At 34.8% G+C, this 16,131-nt stretch overlaps 1 protein-coding gene across 3 annotated transcripts in view; it reads right to left on the reverse strand.

The window, feature by feature from the left end:
• LOC135696181 (tyrosine-protein phosphatase non-receptor type 13) overlaps positions 1–16,027 on the reverse strand; it is an 83,870-nt gene extending 67,843 nt beyond the window's left edge. For all 3 annotated transcript variants that reach the window (XM_089113527.1, XM_065215479.2, XM_089113525.1), the window contains exons 1-10: positions 14,055–16,027; positions 12,255–12,401; positions 11,948–12,046; positions 11,355–11,440; positions 10,246–10,311; positions 9,185–9,277; positions 8,891–8,977; positions 7,906–8,065; positions 5,287–5,796; positions 429–558 (exon numbers count right to left, since the gene is read on the reverse strand). In XM_089113527.1, the coding sequence (XP_088969653.1) occupies positions 429–558; positions 5,287–5,796; positions 7,906–8,065; positions 8,891–8,977; positions 9,185–9,277; positions 10,246–10,311; positions 11,355–11,440; positions 11,948–12,046; positions 12,255–12,387 (1,364 nt within the window). In that variant the 5' untranslated portion in view covers positions 12,388–12,401; positions 14,055–16,027. The remainder of the gene's footprint in view (positions 1–428; positions 559–5,286; positions 5,797–7,905; positions 8,066–8,890; positions 8,978–9,184; positions 9,278–10,245; positions 10,312–11,354; positions 11,441–11,947; positions 12,047–12,254; positions 12,402–14,054) is intronic.
• Positions 16,028–16,131: the final 104 nt, after the last annotated feature.

The following is a 16,131-nucleotide window of genomic DNA, read 5'->3' on the forward strand; positions in this document are numbered from 1 at the left end:
GCTCCTCAAGCCTATTTATTTAGACCTATTCTTTTGACTTCAATCATTTTTTCCTTGCCGGAAAGAACACAGAACAGTTTCAAAATGTGTTGCAGCTTATATAGATAAGAATCAAGATTTAGTTCATAAATTTAAAATGTACGCGGAAAGGCTCTCCAGTGACGTACAGAAATCATAAATGTCTTATAACATTAAAATCCGCAAAATCTTTCAAGTAATTATTTATGTCCATTTCAAAAACTATAAGATACTCCAAATTTGAAGATCCCTCTCTATCTATTTGGCAAAAGAAATTCGATCCTGAAACTTCTATAGCCAGCAATTCTAGAAATGTTAATCATTACTGTTGGCAAACTTAACATATACAGTGCGATACAAATGGTGGCCCATTAGTGCGAGTATTAAACAAAATAAAATTCAAAAACTACCTTGAGCTTCCTTTAGGCCCATCTAGAGTGTATGATCCATAGTTTAAAGACATCGCTGAAGAATACTGGCTAGTGGCCTGCGAGTCGACAGAATCTTTGCTTGCAAACCTTGTCAGTTTACGATAGCTGCCTAGAACAACAGAAAGTAGATAGAAGATTAGAATACACACTAAAACCATATAGGAGAGAGTTGGTATTCCTAGAAACTGAATTTAAGCAGGTTCTTCAAAATATTAATAAAACAGGATTCATTGTACCTAATTTTCTTTCATATTGGATTGAATGTCATTCTGTAGACATACGAAACTAGATATGTTAATCTTTTCTAACGACAGGAGTTGTCAAAAGGGACAAAAACTTGTTATTGATCGGTCATAGTCTAAGAGGAATTACCAATTTAATCTATCATGAAAGTTTGCAAAGTTTATTAAAAATTGATGCTTGCTTGTCAGAAATTGACTCAGAGAGCAAGTTTGATTTAAAGCTTCTTTGCTTTGTGATGGTCTCTAATTCTCGCATGAACAAACAAAACTTGTCAATTCTTTATGAATGATATCGAAAACAACGCTAAGAATTCGCTATCAAAATCAAACAAAGTCTATTTTGAAAATAACGTCATTACAAGTGAAACAGTAATCAGACGCGTTGTCGGATAGCCAGATCTGACAATAAACCACATGACAATATTCATTTTTGCTTTTGAAAGTGAAAAGCAGCAGTAATCGCGACAAGGTTGGGAAAGGCAACAGTGATTATATCATGTGTGCTTATTGAAATTGGCCTTGCATATCGATGTATTCGAGGCCAGACAAAGATGGCTTCTTTATTTTACAGATGACGGATGTCAGAGTCGTAACGTCATTCAATCTGACCTAACCTCTAACAGATAATCTGAGTAGGCAAAACGATCATGTCCGTCCTGCTCATGTCAGTAATTAATCAATTAACCACTTGTGGGTTGGACCAATCAGAACTAGTGACAGTTTTCTGGTGGTAGAAAGCAAAATCTAGAGAGCACCATCAAGAGAGACAACGCCATTTTCAAAGCTCTTTCTAATTGGTTGCTGCACAAGCATTCTTTCTGCGCATGTCTAAGGATGATTCTTATCAATGATAATCGATTTGTAGAGCGCATGTGGAGCCTGGCTTTCTAACTATTTGGGCATTGCTCTGACGGCGAAAACAACATGATTCCTTTCGACCCATTACGATACACGAATGGCAACCACTGAAATAATCACTTACGATATGCGACCAATTCACGATCAACAATGCACTTGCGACTTACAATTCGCTTGAGATCGACGATTTACTTACGGTTTACGATTTATTTACGATTTAATACTCGCTTGAGACCGACGACTTACTTACGGTTTACGATTTATTTACGATTTAAAACTCGCTTGAGACCGACGATTTACTTACGGTTTACGATTTATTTACGATTCAAAACTCGCTTGAGACCGACGACTTACTTACGGTTTACGATTTATTTACGATTTGAAACTTGCTTGAGACCGACGACTTACTTACGGTTTACGATTTATTTACGATTTGAAACTTGCTTGAGACCGACGACTTACTTACGGTTTACGATTTATTTACGATTTGAAACTCGCTTGAGACCGACGACTTACTTACGGTTTACGATTTATTTACGATTTAAAACTCGTTTGAGACCGACGATTTACTTACGGTTTACGATTTATTTACGATTAACGATTCATCAACTATTGACGCTCCATAGCGCAAATGCATGAAGCTTACAAACTGCAGACAAAAGCAACAAAGTACAAGGCTGGAAATTTTTCAACATCAAATAAACAACAGCAAAAACATAAAGTGAAATGAAAATAAAAGCAATGAACAAGTCAAAAGTACAATGGAAAACATGACCACAGCGATGAGAGAATTCATATTTTGCTTGAAAATCATTCTCCTGTTTGTTGTTGCACGCCCTTGTTAAGCAGTGATAAAAGGCTCAGCGCAATCGAATCTGCAGGTGGATTCAAAAACAACTCATAATCAAATACTCCAACAAAACGTCAATAATGACCAATGTTGGAGATTCAAAATGTTCACCCCTGCAGAAGGCACATATTCTATGGCCAACTACGCTATGTGTTGCATGAGAAGGGGGTTACGCACTATGAGAAAATGACAAATCACTGTCTCAGAAGAACAAAACTTTGCCGAGTGGTAAAGTTTTTAGGCTGGTGTTAAATTTTCCGTGTGCATAGAATTTGTGAAAAAAGAGTCATTTGATAATTTTCAGCACTGACAACGAAGGGGATAAAGGTTCAAATCCAATTGAAAACAGGATTATCTTTGCAAAGAAGGAGAAGACTACGATCAATAGCTCACCTTGATATTTCTATTTCATATCGGTTAAAGACATCTTTAAAATTTTCTCAACATAAAGGTTTTTCAATTTGCTATGTATTGGACCATGGGGAGATCGGACAATAATTCTTCTTTCTACACCCAGTAATCAATACCCCAGGCACTGCAGAGAAGGGGGATGGGGCGCTATAGCTCCCCCCATAAATGCAAAAGATTCAGCAATGAATCAGCAGTAAAACCACATTTTATTCGGTTTTAGCCCCCCCCCTGGGAGACCCCCACTTTTCTCAACGCTTCGCGGTGCCTCTACCCAAACATAAAGCATGCATTTCAGTTAATGTGGTTCTACCCAAAGATGGTGGAATTGGTCAAGAAACTTGTTTCAGGTGCAAACAAAGAGCAATACATTAAAATACAAAGGTAAATGTCAGAAAGGCAAAGCAAATGTTGAATTGAAAACACGTACACTTATCAGCTGATAAAACGTGCTACTAAAATATCAGGCAAAATTGTTATTTAGTAGTCTTCGAGACAATTTTTAGTGAGTAAATGTAGAAAGTATAGTATTGATATACGAACAATATTAAGAACCGAGTGAACAATAAACGGATATTTTCTTATCAGCAAGAGTTATGTAACTTGTTTTAAGCCAGCAGTTTTGATGTAAATGCCGATAATATATGACAGATCTATGATCCTATGAGCAACTGCAATTAATGATTTTTGCACATGTTTCTAAATAATCGGAAATGAAATTTTGGCCTTGGAGAGAATTTGCTGCAGGTGAAGAATTTCAAGTCTGATGAATAAACTGCTAATGAGACAATTAAATATTTGCTTCACCATTAGATACACACTCACTATTTCAAAAGCACGAGAACAAAGTCCGGCAGGGAACAGCTTTGTTTTTGAACACCAAGGAACACTTGCCAAATATTATTTAGCCTTTCTAAACTAGCAAGTTTTATATTTTCAAAAGACAGATGTAAATATTTTCATATTCGTTATCGTACTCAGCGCTTCGTTTTTCGACCAAAGAACTTCTTAAAACAGGTATTTCGTCACGCAGGATGTCCCGAGAAGCAGCAGCCTCTTTAATATCAAAAAGGGTTGCCCGTGACTGACAGTATAAAATGACAAAGAATTGATTCAAGAGATCAGCTGAAATAGAAATTTGAAACAGAAGATCGTTTAGTTGCGGGGATGGCTCTGTGGTTAGGGTTGCCAAACTTTCTCCCAAAATGAAGAGAGTTGTCAGCTCTTTGTAATTCCAGTCGTAGGAATCACGAGGTGTGGTCACATCGATAGGAAGGACCAAGACAAGTTTAGAAAAACACAGCTTTTCAGTGTCCTAAAACTACCTTCGGAAGCTAGATAGTAAACAATACAACAAAAAAGAATACTGGTTCTCTTGAATCTTTAAAAAGCATGTTACTTCAAAGAAATATGATTTTTCGATTACCATGTCATCATCAAATTGCAAAGATGTCCGTTTATAGCCCTTTTATTCAAACCTTTGTAAACGTAGGGTACCTTGGATGACAATAGGTCATAAAGGAATTGAATTCACATGAAAAACGGGGCACACAAGGGCAACTATTTTTCTTTTGCTAATCATAAAATATATTCATATGCTGTCAAACATAAAAATATATTTTTTCCGACTTCAGGTTGTTCCCAATTATCATTTTGAGGGGAATGGGAGGCTTTCACTTCTTTAATCCAAAAATTTCTGTCACAGGTTAGTTTTTTACGAGTATTTTCAACTCTGAATCAGACCCTCAGATTAAGATCAATTACTGCCGGGCTTTCTATCACACTTGCAAAATAAAATTTCAACCTTGTTATATCGATTCATGAAATCACCATAGACAAGATCATCTGTTTCATTTGTAAAATAGCATGATATTTCTTGCATCTTTTGATAAGGGTGCTGATAAGCCTTCAACATTAATACAAGAGCCATTATCAGCTAAACTTAGTTTTAATTAATCAGATGCTCAAAAAGCGGTCGATGTTCTTCAAGCAATTTGATTATTATCCTTGACTTTGACTACAAAAAGTTTTAGCCGACAATTGATATAAGAAACAAAAGACATCAAACAATGAAAAAAATCTACTACAACTAAAAAAGTTTTTGTTTTCAAATTGATTTTCTTGTATGCAGGTTTTAGCCCTTCGAGTTTAAGAAAGTTAGCCAAAATCAATTATAAGACAAAAATATGACGCATCGAGGATAATAATAAATTTTCTACATTGCGTATAAATGCTTCGTACTAATCGAGTGGATATAGAAGAATGTGTTGCTTTCAAAAATAAAAACCCAACAAACCTTCGACTACATAAATCTCTACAAATTTGCAATAATCACTTTTTTGAGTCCGCTATTGAAGATGGCACCATTTCGAGACCTCAAAAACTATTTTTCGGTTAAAAACTTTCCCCTTACCAAACAACATGACTGTTAAAGAATATACGAGAAGACGCTTTTGTGAGAAAAAAATCTTATAAATACCTTGCGTGTGTCCGTGGTTATAATCAGCACTCCGGACACTTTCCGGGCCACTTCTAGGCGATTCATTCTTCATTGAACTTACAAGACTTGGCATACTCTGGTACTTTGGATCAACAAATTTTATTTTACTTCGCTCTTCATCGAGATAGCCATCTTTGACAAGCTTTCGTTTTTCTGCAGCAATTAACCGTTTAAAATTTGGCGTGGAATATGTCGAGGACTTGTTTTCGGGGCGCGGGAAAGATGCGACCTTCCCAACCGGGGGTAGACTATCTAAAGCTCCTTCTTGAGTAGTAGATCTTTTATGTTTCAATGATTCCTCCTTAACAGGTACTCTGGTTTCCATAGCTACACTCTTAGTCTCTGTTTGATGTTCGGGCTTCCTTCTCAGAGGTTCGTATGATTCTCCGGAGTCTAGATTGTCCATGCTTTTATATGTGGAAATGAGGCGGCGTACTGGGGTCGCAGGAGAAGTGCTGCTTGGCATGTCATAATCGGCATAACGCAAACCTGGAAAGGTGTAAGCTGATAAATAAAATAGTTTTCAAGAATCAAGGCCAGCACTAGAATCGGGGCTGAATACTCTTACAGGACTCTGAATACAAATTAGAATCTCATTCAAATTGGCAAGAAGATCCTAAGGAAGGAGATCTTTGTCAGTAATTCAAATGATGATTTTAATTTAAATGATAAATTTAATTTAAATGATGATTTTGATTAAGACGATTATGATCAAAACGAAGATGCAGATGATAAAGATGATCAGAGTTACATAACAATCAAGGCAATAGTAACGGTTGATGATGGTGATTACTGATTATGTTTAGACGATTATGATCACAAAGAAGAAGCAGCTGATTTGGTTTAACAGAATATAGATAAGAATCACGGCAACAACGTTTGTATGATTAATGATAACTGATTATGATTAAGACGATAGTAATCACAATCAAGAAGCAGATGAAATTGTTGAACAGAATTTTTATCAGTGCACGATCGACCGGTACAGCTTATTCACAACATTCATGCTATTTCTAAATTTTTAACACACGGATCTGCTAATGACCCAGTTTGTTTGCAAATCGTATTGTTTAGTCTTTTTATACAAAAACCTGCGCTTTCCAAATGAGAAACAAATCCTTGGCTAGCTGTTCATTATCAGAATTTCGTGGTTTCAAATTCGCGAGCAGCTGTTGAGTTTACACGGGCGGCTAACAAAATATTATCCTAATTTTTCGGTAACAAGTATAGACTAGGTTTCAATAGAAACTTGTTAGACACATTACAAAGAATAAAGACTTGGTAATTGGGCTTAACAAATTTCTCACCGAAATCCTACTTTTGGAAGTATAAGGTTTCTAGCACTCTAGAAGTTAAAGCAAAATGGCGGAACAGCGTAAATCAATTATCTTACCCATGTTTAGCTTATACTTTTAATTCTATTATGGCGCCAGCAAAATTTTACGAATTCCTGCCAAAATGATACTCGAGACAAAACAGCAAAGAGTGCAAAGATTTGTAGATTGGGACGATGATAGCTTAAAGAAAATATCAGTCGGGTGCTTGGCAAGGAATTCTTGATAAGATCTCAACAAGCATCTGAAAATATCCAAAAGGGGAAAAAGCAAAATTCAAAGCATAGCCACATCAGAACTGAGCGTTTTATGCATCTTAATGTTCACGTTACAACAAGAAATAATTGTCAGAATTCATCTTTGATTATCAAAATGGGCGTTAAAAGAGCAGTTGCGTTGTGAGTCTTGTTATGTAAAGAAGTAGCTTGTGCTGTCATGAACCGTGTGTTAAGGGGCGGTGCTACAGAGGGGTTTGAGGGGGTGGTGTGACACCCCAAGTGTTATGAATCAGTTTTCAAGAGGGTTCTCTTGTCAGATTTGATTTTGAAGTGACAATGACAATTCTATGATATATCACCGATAAAATGATTCTTGATTTTAATCAACGTGACTTTTCGTGATTCCTGGCTAGATACGTCACCAACGAATGAACAGTACGCTGTGATCAAAGATATTAATAGCATGCAGATAGGTATAATTGCATTGCAACGATGACACCTCTTGCTTATACTACTGTGAAGTTGAGGATATTTGCTGCTACTGTGGAGTTGACGATGGAAAGAATATCCATTGACAAAGACATACAAAATAGCAAAAATGCAACTTATAAAATTAACACGCAATCTGATAAATATTGGTAAAACCGCACGTTTCCTTGTGCAATACACCTGAATATGCCATGATGTAGTATTATATGTCTTAACACAAACCTAATCAATCAATATCATAAATTTTCATAAATAGAATATGATGTTTTTTAAATAAGTAGTGGACTGTGGTTAGAGATGAGAATCCTCATGTAGGTGTTCACGGGTACAGCTTCAGAAAGTGGTAGCTGGCATGTGTACAATATGAAAACCTACGCCTGACATGTTTTAGAAGTGTAATACGACACACACACTTAATTATCTTCGGAACACACGCCTTGAAAGACAAACTTTTCGTGTCAAGTAATCTAATGGAAAACAGGTGCAAGGCTGTAATAAACTGAGAATGAAATAAAACAGATGATTACTACAACAACAAAATGTGTTATTCTATTTACCTCTTAATTGAGTTGCCTCATTCACTCGGGTAGCATTTAACGGCGTTAATGCATGAAGAGAGCCAATTGGAATCGGTTGTCCAAAATCACCAGTGGGGCTGAAAATCTTTAATACTGAAGATGTGAGAGAAAGGTTTACGGACCCTGTCGGGGAATCATCCTGAGAATAGATAATAGTAATAATGATAATTATGATTAAAGTGCATAACTATAATAAAATATTCTATACACTTTATAATTTAAAACCTTTTTACATAACATCATAAGTTAATTTAAATAAATGAGTCATAAACGCAAATATATTAAAATTTGAACAAAGAAAACAATTAGTTTCTACGTCAAAAAAATTCTGGGTGGCTTTGGTCAAGCACTGCCACGAAATAATAGCTGTATTCTCTTGCTAGCCACGTTTTTCATGTGAATTCTCCGTAGATTCTGGAAATTTATGATAATCTGTAATGACATGATGAATTATTATAAAATAGAGGAGAATTTTCACGCAGTGCCTTAAAAGACATCGGGTTTTGGAAAGTCCAAAGACCTTTTTTAATATAATAACTTGGTTTTAAATCAAATCCCTGTCCCTTTTCACAATCCTATCCTACATGCATCAGGTAACAGGTATATTCTAACCAACGGTCAGCAAAATGAACGCTCCGGTTATCAAAGAAGCTTAATAATCCTCTAGAAGAAGCTCCGATTCGCGACATTTGAGTAAGAAATGATTTCTCAAAATGAAGCCGAAAAAAATTGAAGACTATGACAGTTATAATTTATAAATTGAAATTATAAAAAACCGCATCACAAAAGTAAGTTATATGCTACAAAAAACTGGCAATAATTTGTATAAAATACCTTACCATAAAAAGCATAAAATTGCCACGGGTAGGCACCGAAAGATTCTTTAATCAAGATATGCATAAGAAATCGACATGTTATTGAGTCAAGTAATAAATAATACGAAACTACATAACGAAAATCTCACCAATTGTATATCACTTCCCAAAATTGACTTAACCATAGACTTGATCCGCTCAATTGATAGATATATTCCTTTTCTGGTGTTGCAAGCCTAATGAGGTAGATTCCAATCGTTATTATAGAGAAGTGTATATTCGGAACTTGAAAATATCAGTACATAAGCCTCCGTATTGAGATACATGATCTTTTGGTAAAAAGAGATAAGCAAAATGATTAAAATATCAGTCTGATTCGCAGTTACGCTGCAGTTAACAGTTTCACGCAGTGATTATCACATGGCAGTAATTCTAAATCTCACCTGAAAAACTTGAGCAAGATTGCATCGACACTTTGGGTCATCTTCGCACATATAGAGTAGCAATGTTTCAAGCTCGGAACTGAGGCACAGCTCCTGTATAGAAACAACAAGAGTGTTAAGCCATAAATAAGAATTACTCTTCGCATAACATTCTATTCTTGCTTCGTTACAAAATTCATAAATAAAGGTCTATTTATGGTTGCTTGGATTTGTAACAGCAAAGAATAACAGCGTTGTATTTCCATCGTTTGTTAGAAAAACATTATTCAGACAATGCATAGAGTCAAATGAACTTGCTTGCGATTGCAAAGATGAATCAAAATATTACATTCTTAAAGTGGACGTACACCAATTCTTTTTGTTATCTTATTTGAAAGTTCTTAATGAGAGATGATCGAAACCACAAAAATTTTCAGGATCCGACTTATAGTTCCGATTTTATTGCAACTTTAAAGTGCGGAATCAGCACGTTTTTCGGTGAAAATGTGGTTCAGGGTCGCGTTTGCAAGGGTCTGGAGATGAACCTCGAGTGACGTAAAGTCAGGAAAAATCTGGCACAACTCTAAAACAAGCTCTAAGACAACTACACCATATTAGCTGGAAAATTCGATTAGTTTGTTTTACGCATTGAGTTACAAATTACTTTTTTAAGAGCTTCATATCTCATGTGAGTACATTACTCAAGCCACTACTTCACATTAAGCTGATAACATAGGATATCAAAAGCCCTGCAAACTCCAATCAGATTTTTTGAATGTTGGCCAGCAAATCTGGCTTGAGCAAGATTCTGAAATCGATACTTGATACACAATTTCATCTTTCAAAATGATATAACAGTAATCTTTATAGATGATGAAAAATATCCTTGGGTATCCTTAAAGATTCTATTTAAAAGATATAAACTAACAGTGTCATTTTTGACATGGTTTGGTGGAACTATACAATTGCCATGATTTCTTACATGCTTTAGTGGAGCTGACAAGTATGTGTTTGCATCCTACAACCTACCTGACAATATAATTGACTAGACAACGAAACAAGTCACATAAAATTGAACTTACAGCAACAGATGGACTACCATATTCAATGGAAGCATATACTATCATCCCAATGGAATAAATCAGCATCTACAATTAAGATAAAGATAACAACAACTGCCAAATTGCCATAAACTTTTAGAAACACTTTAAAAACCATATTTCAAATCAACTATAAGCCAAATTTATGAAAATATATCATATTTTGCTATGTACAAGACGCAGCTTTTTCGAATTATTATTGGCTTCGTTTGAGGGTGTGTCTTAAACATGGTAACATTGACTGTCCCATTAATTCCTTTTAGAAAGCAAAGTGTCATTTATAGACAAAATATTATGATATCTGGAGCAGCTGCTCTACTAATTCAAATAATCGCACTTTCGCCGGAAATTTAATGATGTTTAACTTTAAATTTGATGATTTTAACAAATAATGTAACGTAACGTAATATTTTGAACATTGCAGTTTGGACGAATTTTCATCCACAGAGCTAGTGTCTATAGTATTCTCAAGTTTATTCTTTCACTGAAATATACATGCTTTACAAGAACTGGCGTGTGTCTTATACACTGTAAGACACAGTAAAAATTATTTTTTCAGAAATCAAACATGGAATCATAGGTGCGTCTTATGAAAGGATGCATCTTATACAGGGCAAAATATGGTAATCGGATCTAAGTTGAAGTTCCAAGGTTTTTAATAATTGAAGGTAACAAATGTATGAGGAATGAAAAATAGGTACAAATAGGAGGAAGTCCACTGTGCTAGCAAAATTACATAACAAACCATATAATTTATTTAAATCAAATGGAAAATATCCATGAAAGGATGCCACATGTATGACAAAGCTTAATTAGCTAAAATTACAGAGGCACAATTAGCTAAAAGAATGTTTTCAAAATACTCAAATATTTAGAAATTATAGAAGATTTTTCATCAGAGAATTGAACATATTTTGCCTTGATAAGTTTTATCATTAATCTTTTTGTGTAAAGAAAGAATGCATTGCACATGCTATGGATTTAGAGAAAAATTTGAAACCAAATCCATGGGTCATTAACTGTCTGTGATGGTATTATGAATTAACTGTGGATCACTGGCCTAAAGAGCTGCATTTTGATGACCATGTTACCTTTTCAATCCCTAGGTCTGTAATTTCATCTTCCTTAAAAGTATACTTTTCAGGTGGAATGAATCTTCTATCAAACACCAAATCATCTGCATAATAAACAAAGACAAAAAATAAATGAAGCTTGTAAATCTTTAATGCCAAAAGTAACTTGAGAAGAAATTCCATCTGTTCAATTTGCTGATAAGAAACTTTAACAATAAGCTCTACATATTGAGACACTTAAGAGTATATGTTGCAATAACAGTTAGTTAATAAAATGAAAGCATTTTCAGTGGAATTATATTGTTTTGTGACTTTTCATTTCTTCTTGTTGAGTTTTTACTGCATCAAAAATTCACCCTTGATTCCATGCTGAGTACTAAACAAAAAAGATAATTGTATTGCTTTAGCCAATCATGTTCATGACACAGGCCCTTTAATCAGTATATTAAATGAACAATATTTTTGGTGGTACATTTGAAAACAAACAAAGCATACTTAAAGCTTCAAGTGTCAGATAAAAAAGCTTTTAGTATGTTGTAAAATGCTTGCTTTTTCTAAGCCTTATATAATATTAAAGCTATCGATATATATATAAAACATAGTTTTCTTACCTTCAGTTGCGGTTGCGAATTTTACTTTGCCAGACCCACATAATATTATGTTTTCTGGGCAAATCACTTTATGTACTCCATGTAAATACCTAACATTTCCTTGGAGAAGAAAAGAATCTTTTATAAAAACATATACTATATAATTCAAATGATTTTGCGCATTGATGTAAATGAAACCATCATAAAAATATTAACTCAATAAACAGCTTTAAAGCTTTATAACTTTATCTAAAAGGAACAAAAATATCACCTAAAGAATTCATATCAAATTGTAAGCAAACATACTGCAATATTATGCCAAACATACCAGTTAGAAAAATGTTTTTGATTGCATCACATGTTTCATAGACCAAGGCCCATAATTCATCTTCATACAAAGGACTACCTCTGACCTCCAGAACTTCACTAAGGGTAACTTGATTTGATGAGAGCCCTGGCATTTCTATAAGTTTCCCTGCATGAACAAGAACATAAAAAATTTATAATACATTGGGGAGCATGTTCGAAAAGCATCTATAAGGTTATGTTTTATGAATAAAAGAGAGTGGCTGCAGAAATAGGCAACATCGAATTAACTTTTGTTGCTTATAACATGAAAAATACAGAACTATTGAGAAGTGGAATAACTAAAAGGGCCTGACATTACATCATAAAATTTAAAGGCACACTTAGGAATTTCTCATTACCCCTAGGAATTTCTTCAGTTTTTCCTAATCTTATCACAAATCCTCTTTCCTAACAAAGCCTAGATGCCCAAAGATAAGCAAATGACTAGATAACAGCAATTCATGGTTGTTAAGTGGTGCTGTACTTATCAGAAAGCTAGTTCCATAGGTTTACTGTGACACCCTGCAGTTATGAAACACTACAGTTTTTCCTTCAATATACAGGAGGACATTAACTTTAAGGCAGATCTGTAGAAGTTCATGTTTCTGCAAGGAACTTTAGTAAACAATTTTGCATCCTATGGTGAACTAGTTAGTCACAATTACAATACAAGAGGCAACACATTTTAAATAATGAGTAAATAAATAAATTTTAAATAAATTTTGTCTTTTAAATAATATTATTGTTGTTGTTGCGTTCTTTAGTTGATTTGTTTATAATTTATGTAACTAACTAGCTTTGTAGAAATGTAGTAGAATTTGAATTAAATCAAATTAATCAAGTCAAATCAATCAAACAAAACTATATTAGCTGTTTTTTAACCTATCTTAAGATTTTAAAAAAACAAAGTATAAATATTGAAGGACTTTTAGGATTTTTACCCTATATAGATGACTTTACTTTTCTTAAATTTTCTCTTCAATTTTAATTTTGAACAGGGCCCTTATAGATAACAGTACTTTTAGTACTGACAAGGTTTACCCTGTATAAATATTTCACTTATTATTATTGTATCATTATCATTATTATCCCTATAAGAATGTGAAAAAAGATTGGGAATCATGTAATGAATCAACTCATGGTGAAGGATCCTGAAAAAGTTATGCCAGCTACAGGCGTTCACTCAGAGTGGCTGTTTGCAAAAAACTTTAGGGTATGGCAAATACAAAATGTTAATCTGTGTCCCTCTTTTCATCTGCGTGGAGGTTAGGATTGATTCTAGATCTGCCCCTGGTATTCAGATTCTATAACAGTTTGTTATCATAAGAGGGGACTAGAACTGATTTTTGTATAATTTTTACAACTTTTGACACATGTTACTTTTGCAGTGGTGTATGCAGTATATTTCTTATTGGAGACTTGTGTTGGGTTCGCTTTGACAGTAAACACTTAGGCGGTCTCATCCCAATTCTGTGGAAAGGCCTTTCTTCTACTACAGAGTCCAAACAAGCATAATCAGCAGAATTTGGGCTAAATCTGGAAGTATAGCAACTTTGCTCTTTAGCATAGACAGAGTAACTGCTTATCTAATCTATAAACTGTAAAGAAATGTGCCTAAGGAACGGTCTTTGGGCTTGTTGAGACCAATTGTCTCGGGCCTAAAATTATCCCCGAGCTTCATTCACCATGCCCACTAAAATTCTAACATAACTTAAAACCAAAAAGCGTTTATTTGAGAGTAAATAATTAAGAAGGATTGAAGAAATTAATCTCAACAAACCTTTTCCTCCAAATTATCTACTTATTTGAAAGAAAAACAACATTTCGTTACATTCCTTCGCAACTGGATTCGTTGATGTGCATTTTGTTTTCAAATATTTCCCGAACGAGTAAGTTGTTGTCGTTGTTACGGGAGCCAAGGATCATGGGAAAAATTACCTAATGAGTCACCGGTGATTCAACAAATAATGAAATTCATATATAGACTACCTATTCACGACCACGATTATTTTAATTTCAAGTTTTTGGATCCACCTGCTATATTTGAAAGTAATGGATTACAAATATTAACCGTACACACCTTTAAACTAGCATTATTCAGTTTTGGAAAATACCTGCCAGCATTCACAGTCAAAACGTAATTAATTGAAGCCTTTTCTTTTCCAGAAAGTTCCACATTAACATTCGAAGACTTTTCCCTACAGCATTCCCAGGCATTTAAAATTTCTTGGTAACAAGGGCAACGGTCGGTCCCCTCCAAAAAGTTCAATGTCTCATTGAAGCCCTGCACAAGCACCGCGAAGCGTTAAGAAAAGTGGGCGGGGGGCTAAAACCAAATAAAAAGTGGCTTGACTGGTGATTCATTGGTAAATTTTTTGCAAAAAGTGGGTATGCAGCCTCCTTTTGATGCCTGCAGTATAAAATAGAGCCCCCGCCCAATATTAGACGGTCACATTGTGTAAAAGCAGTCAATTGATGGCGATGTTCATTCTATAAGAGCATCCATTTGCAGTCTCCTGCAGTTCAATTTAAGCGCTTTTTGAATTCATTTTCTAAAAAGTTTTTGGGTCACAAATCTTACTGCTTTAAATATCATTATGTGTACAAGATAGACCCCCGAAGGATGATAATGTTTTAACAAGTCCCCTCACCATCGCATCAATTTTCACTAAAGTTTATTGTCACAACCTACATCTCCTCCACTTTGAAGTTCAAGATGTCCAATTGCATGTTCTGAAAGCATGGACCAACTAAAATGATTAAAATAAGCAGTTTTCGTACGTTATTTTGTCAAATTTTGCTCCGATAATAACCTACAATTTCCTCCGATGGGGGGCTAGATGCTTCCGACGGAGGGGCTGTAGCCCCCCCTGGCGCCACCACTGATTTGAAATGATTTTGTGATCTGACATTAAAAATTATCTCATGAAAATTAACTCATGTTAACTCACGTCATCCCATGAGCTTGGAAACAAAATTTTTTTTACAAATTCACGAGTTCACGCGAGATAACATCCTATCAAAAGTAGCTGATGCATGGGAGATGAATGTGCTACCATTTGCTCCGAGGTTCTTACGCAACGCACTTGCACTGAGTATTACTTTAGAAGTTGAAGACAGTTTTCTTTACTAAAAGAAAAGTATGGATAATATTGTCCTCATTTCGAAGTTCCTGTTCCAAGTGGTTGTATTCACCAAACGCATATCTTTTTTGGCAGATCCGTACCGAAAACCTTGGTGCAGATCACGAACGGGACTTCTAGCAAAATATCTCCTCCTTCTACGTATTCTCAAAAGCAGATGTAAAATAAGTTGTTCTTGTAAGACCCCCCCCCCCCCCCTCCATAGCCGCAAGACTCAAATAAAGTGCGATTTCTGGTATTTCCATACTTAATTCTATCTCAAATGGAAACCGGATCGGTACATGGGTTAATTTTGAGCTAGGTCGCGTTATCTCACGCTATTTCACACTATCTCAAGTCAACTTGAATTTAGACCATGAGTTGATTTTAAATTTAACTCAGAATTATCTCACGCTAACTCATAGTGGAAACCAGGCTTAACTGCCCTCTAATAACCAGTTTGATTTTGAACCTGCCCACAAAAATTTTTATCTAAATTACAGCCAGAATATAAGAACAAAGTTTATTTCACCTCACTTAACTAGAGAATCTTAAAACGATTTTTTGTGATTTAAATTACAACGCAAGCTTTGTAGAAAGATGCCTTTTCAAGAAACAAGAAAACATCCTTTTCAGTAGTCTTTTTTATTAATTTTTTTCTAGAAGCTTTTTATCTTCTGCCTGGGATACATCTTTAACTTAAACAACAAATTTCTAAATGCCCATTGATTTGAA

The sequence above is a fragment of the Rhopilema esculentum genome, chromosome 17 (assembly GCF_057945365.1).
Source record: "Rhopilema esculentum isolate cy_ngs chromosome 17, ASM5794536v1, whole genome shotgun sequence".
Lineage (NCBI taxonomy): Eukaryota > Metazoa > Cnidaria > Scyphozoa > Rhizostomeae > Rhizostomatidae > Rhopilema > Rhopilema esculentum.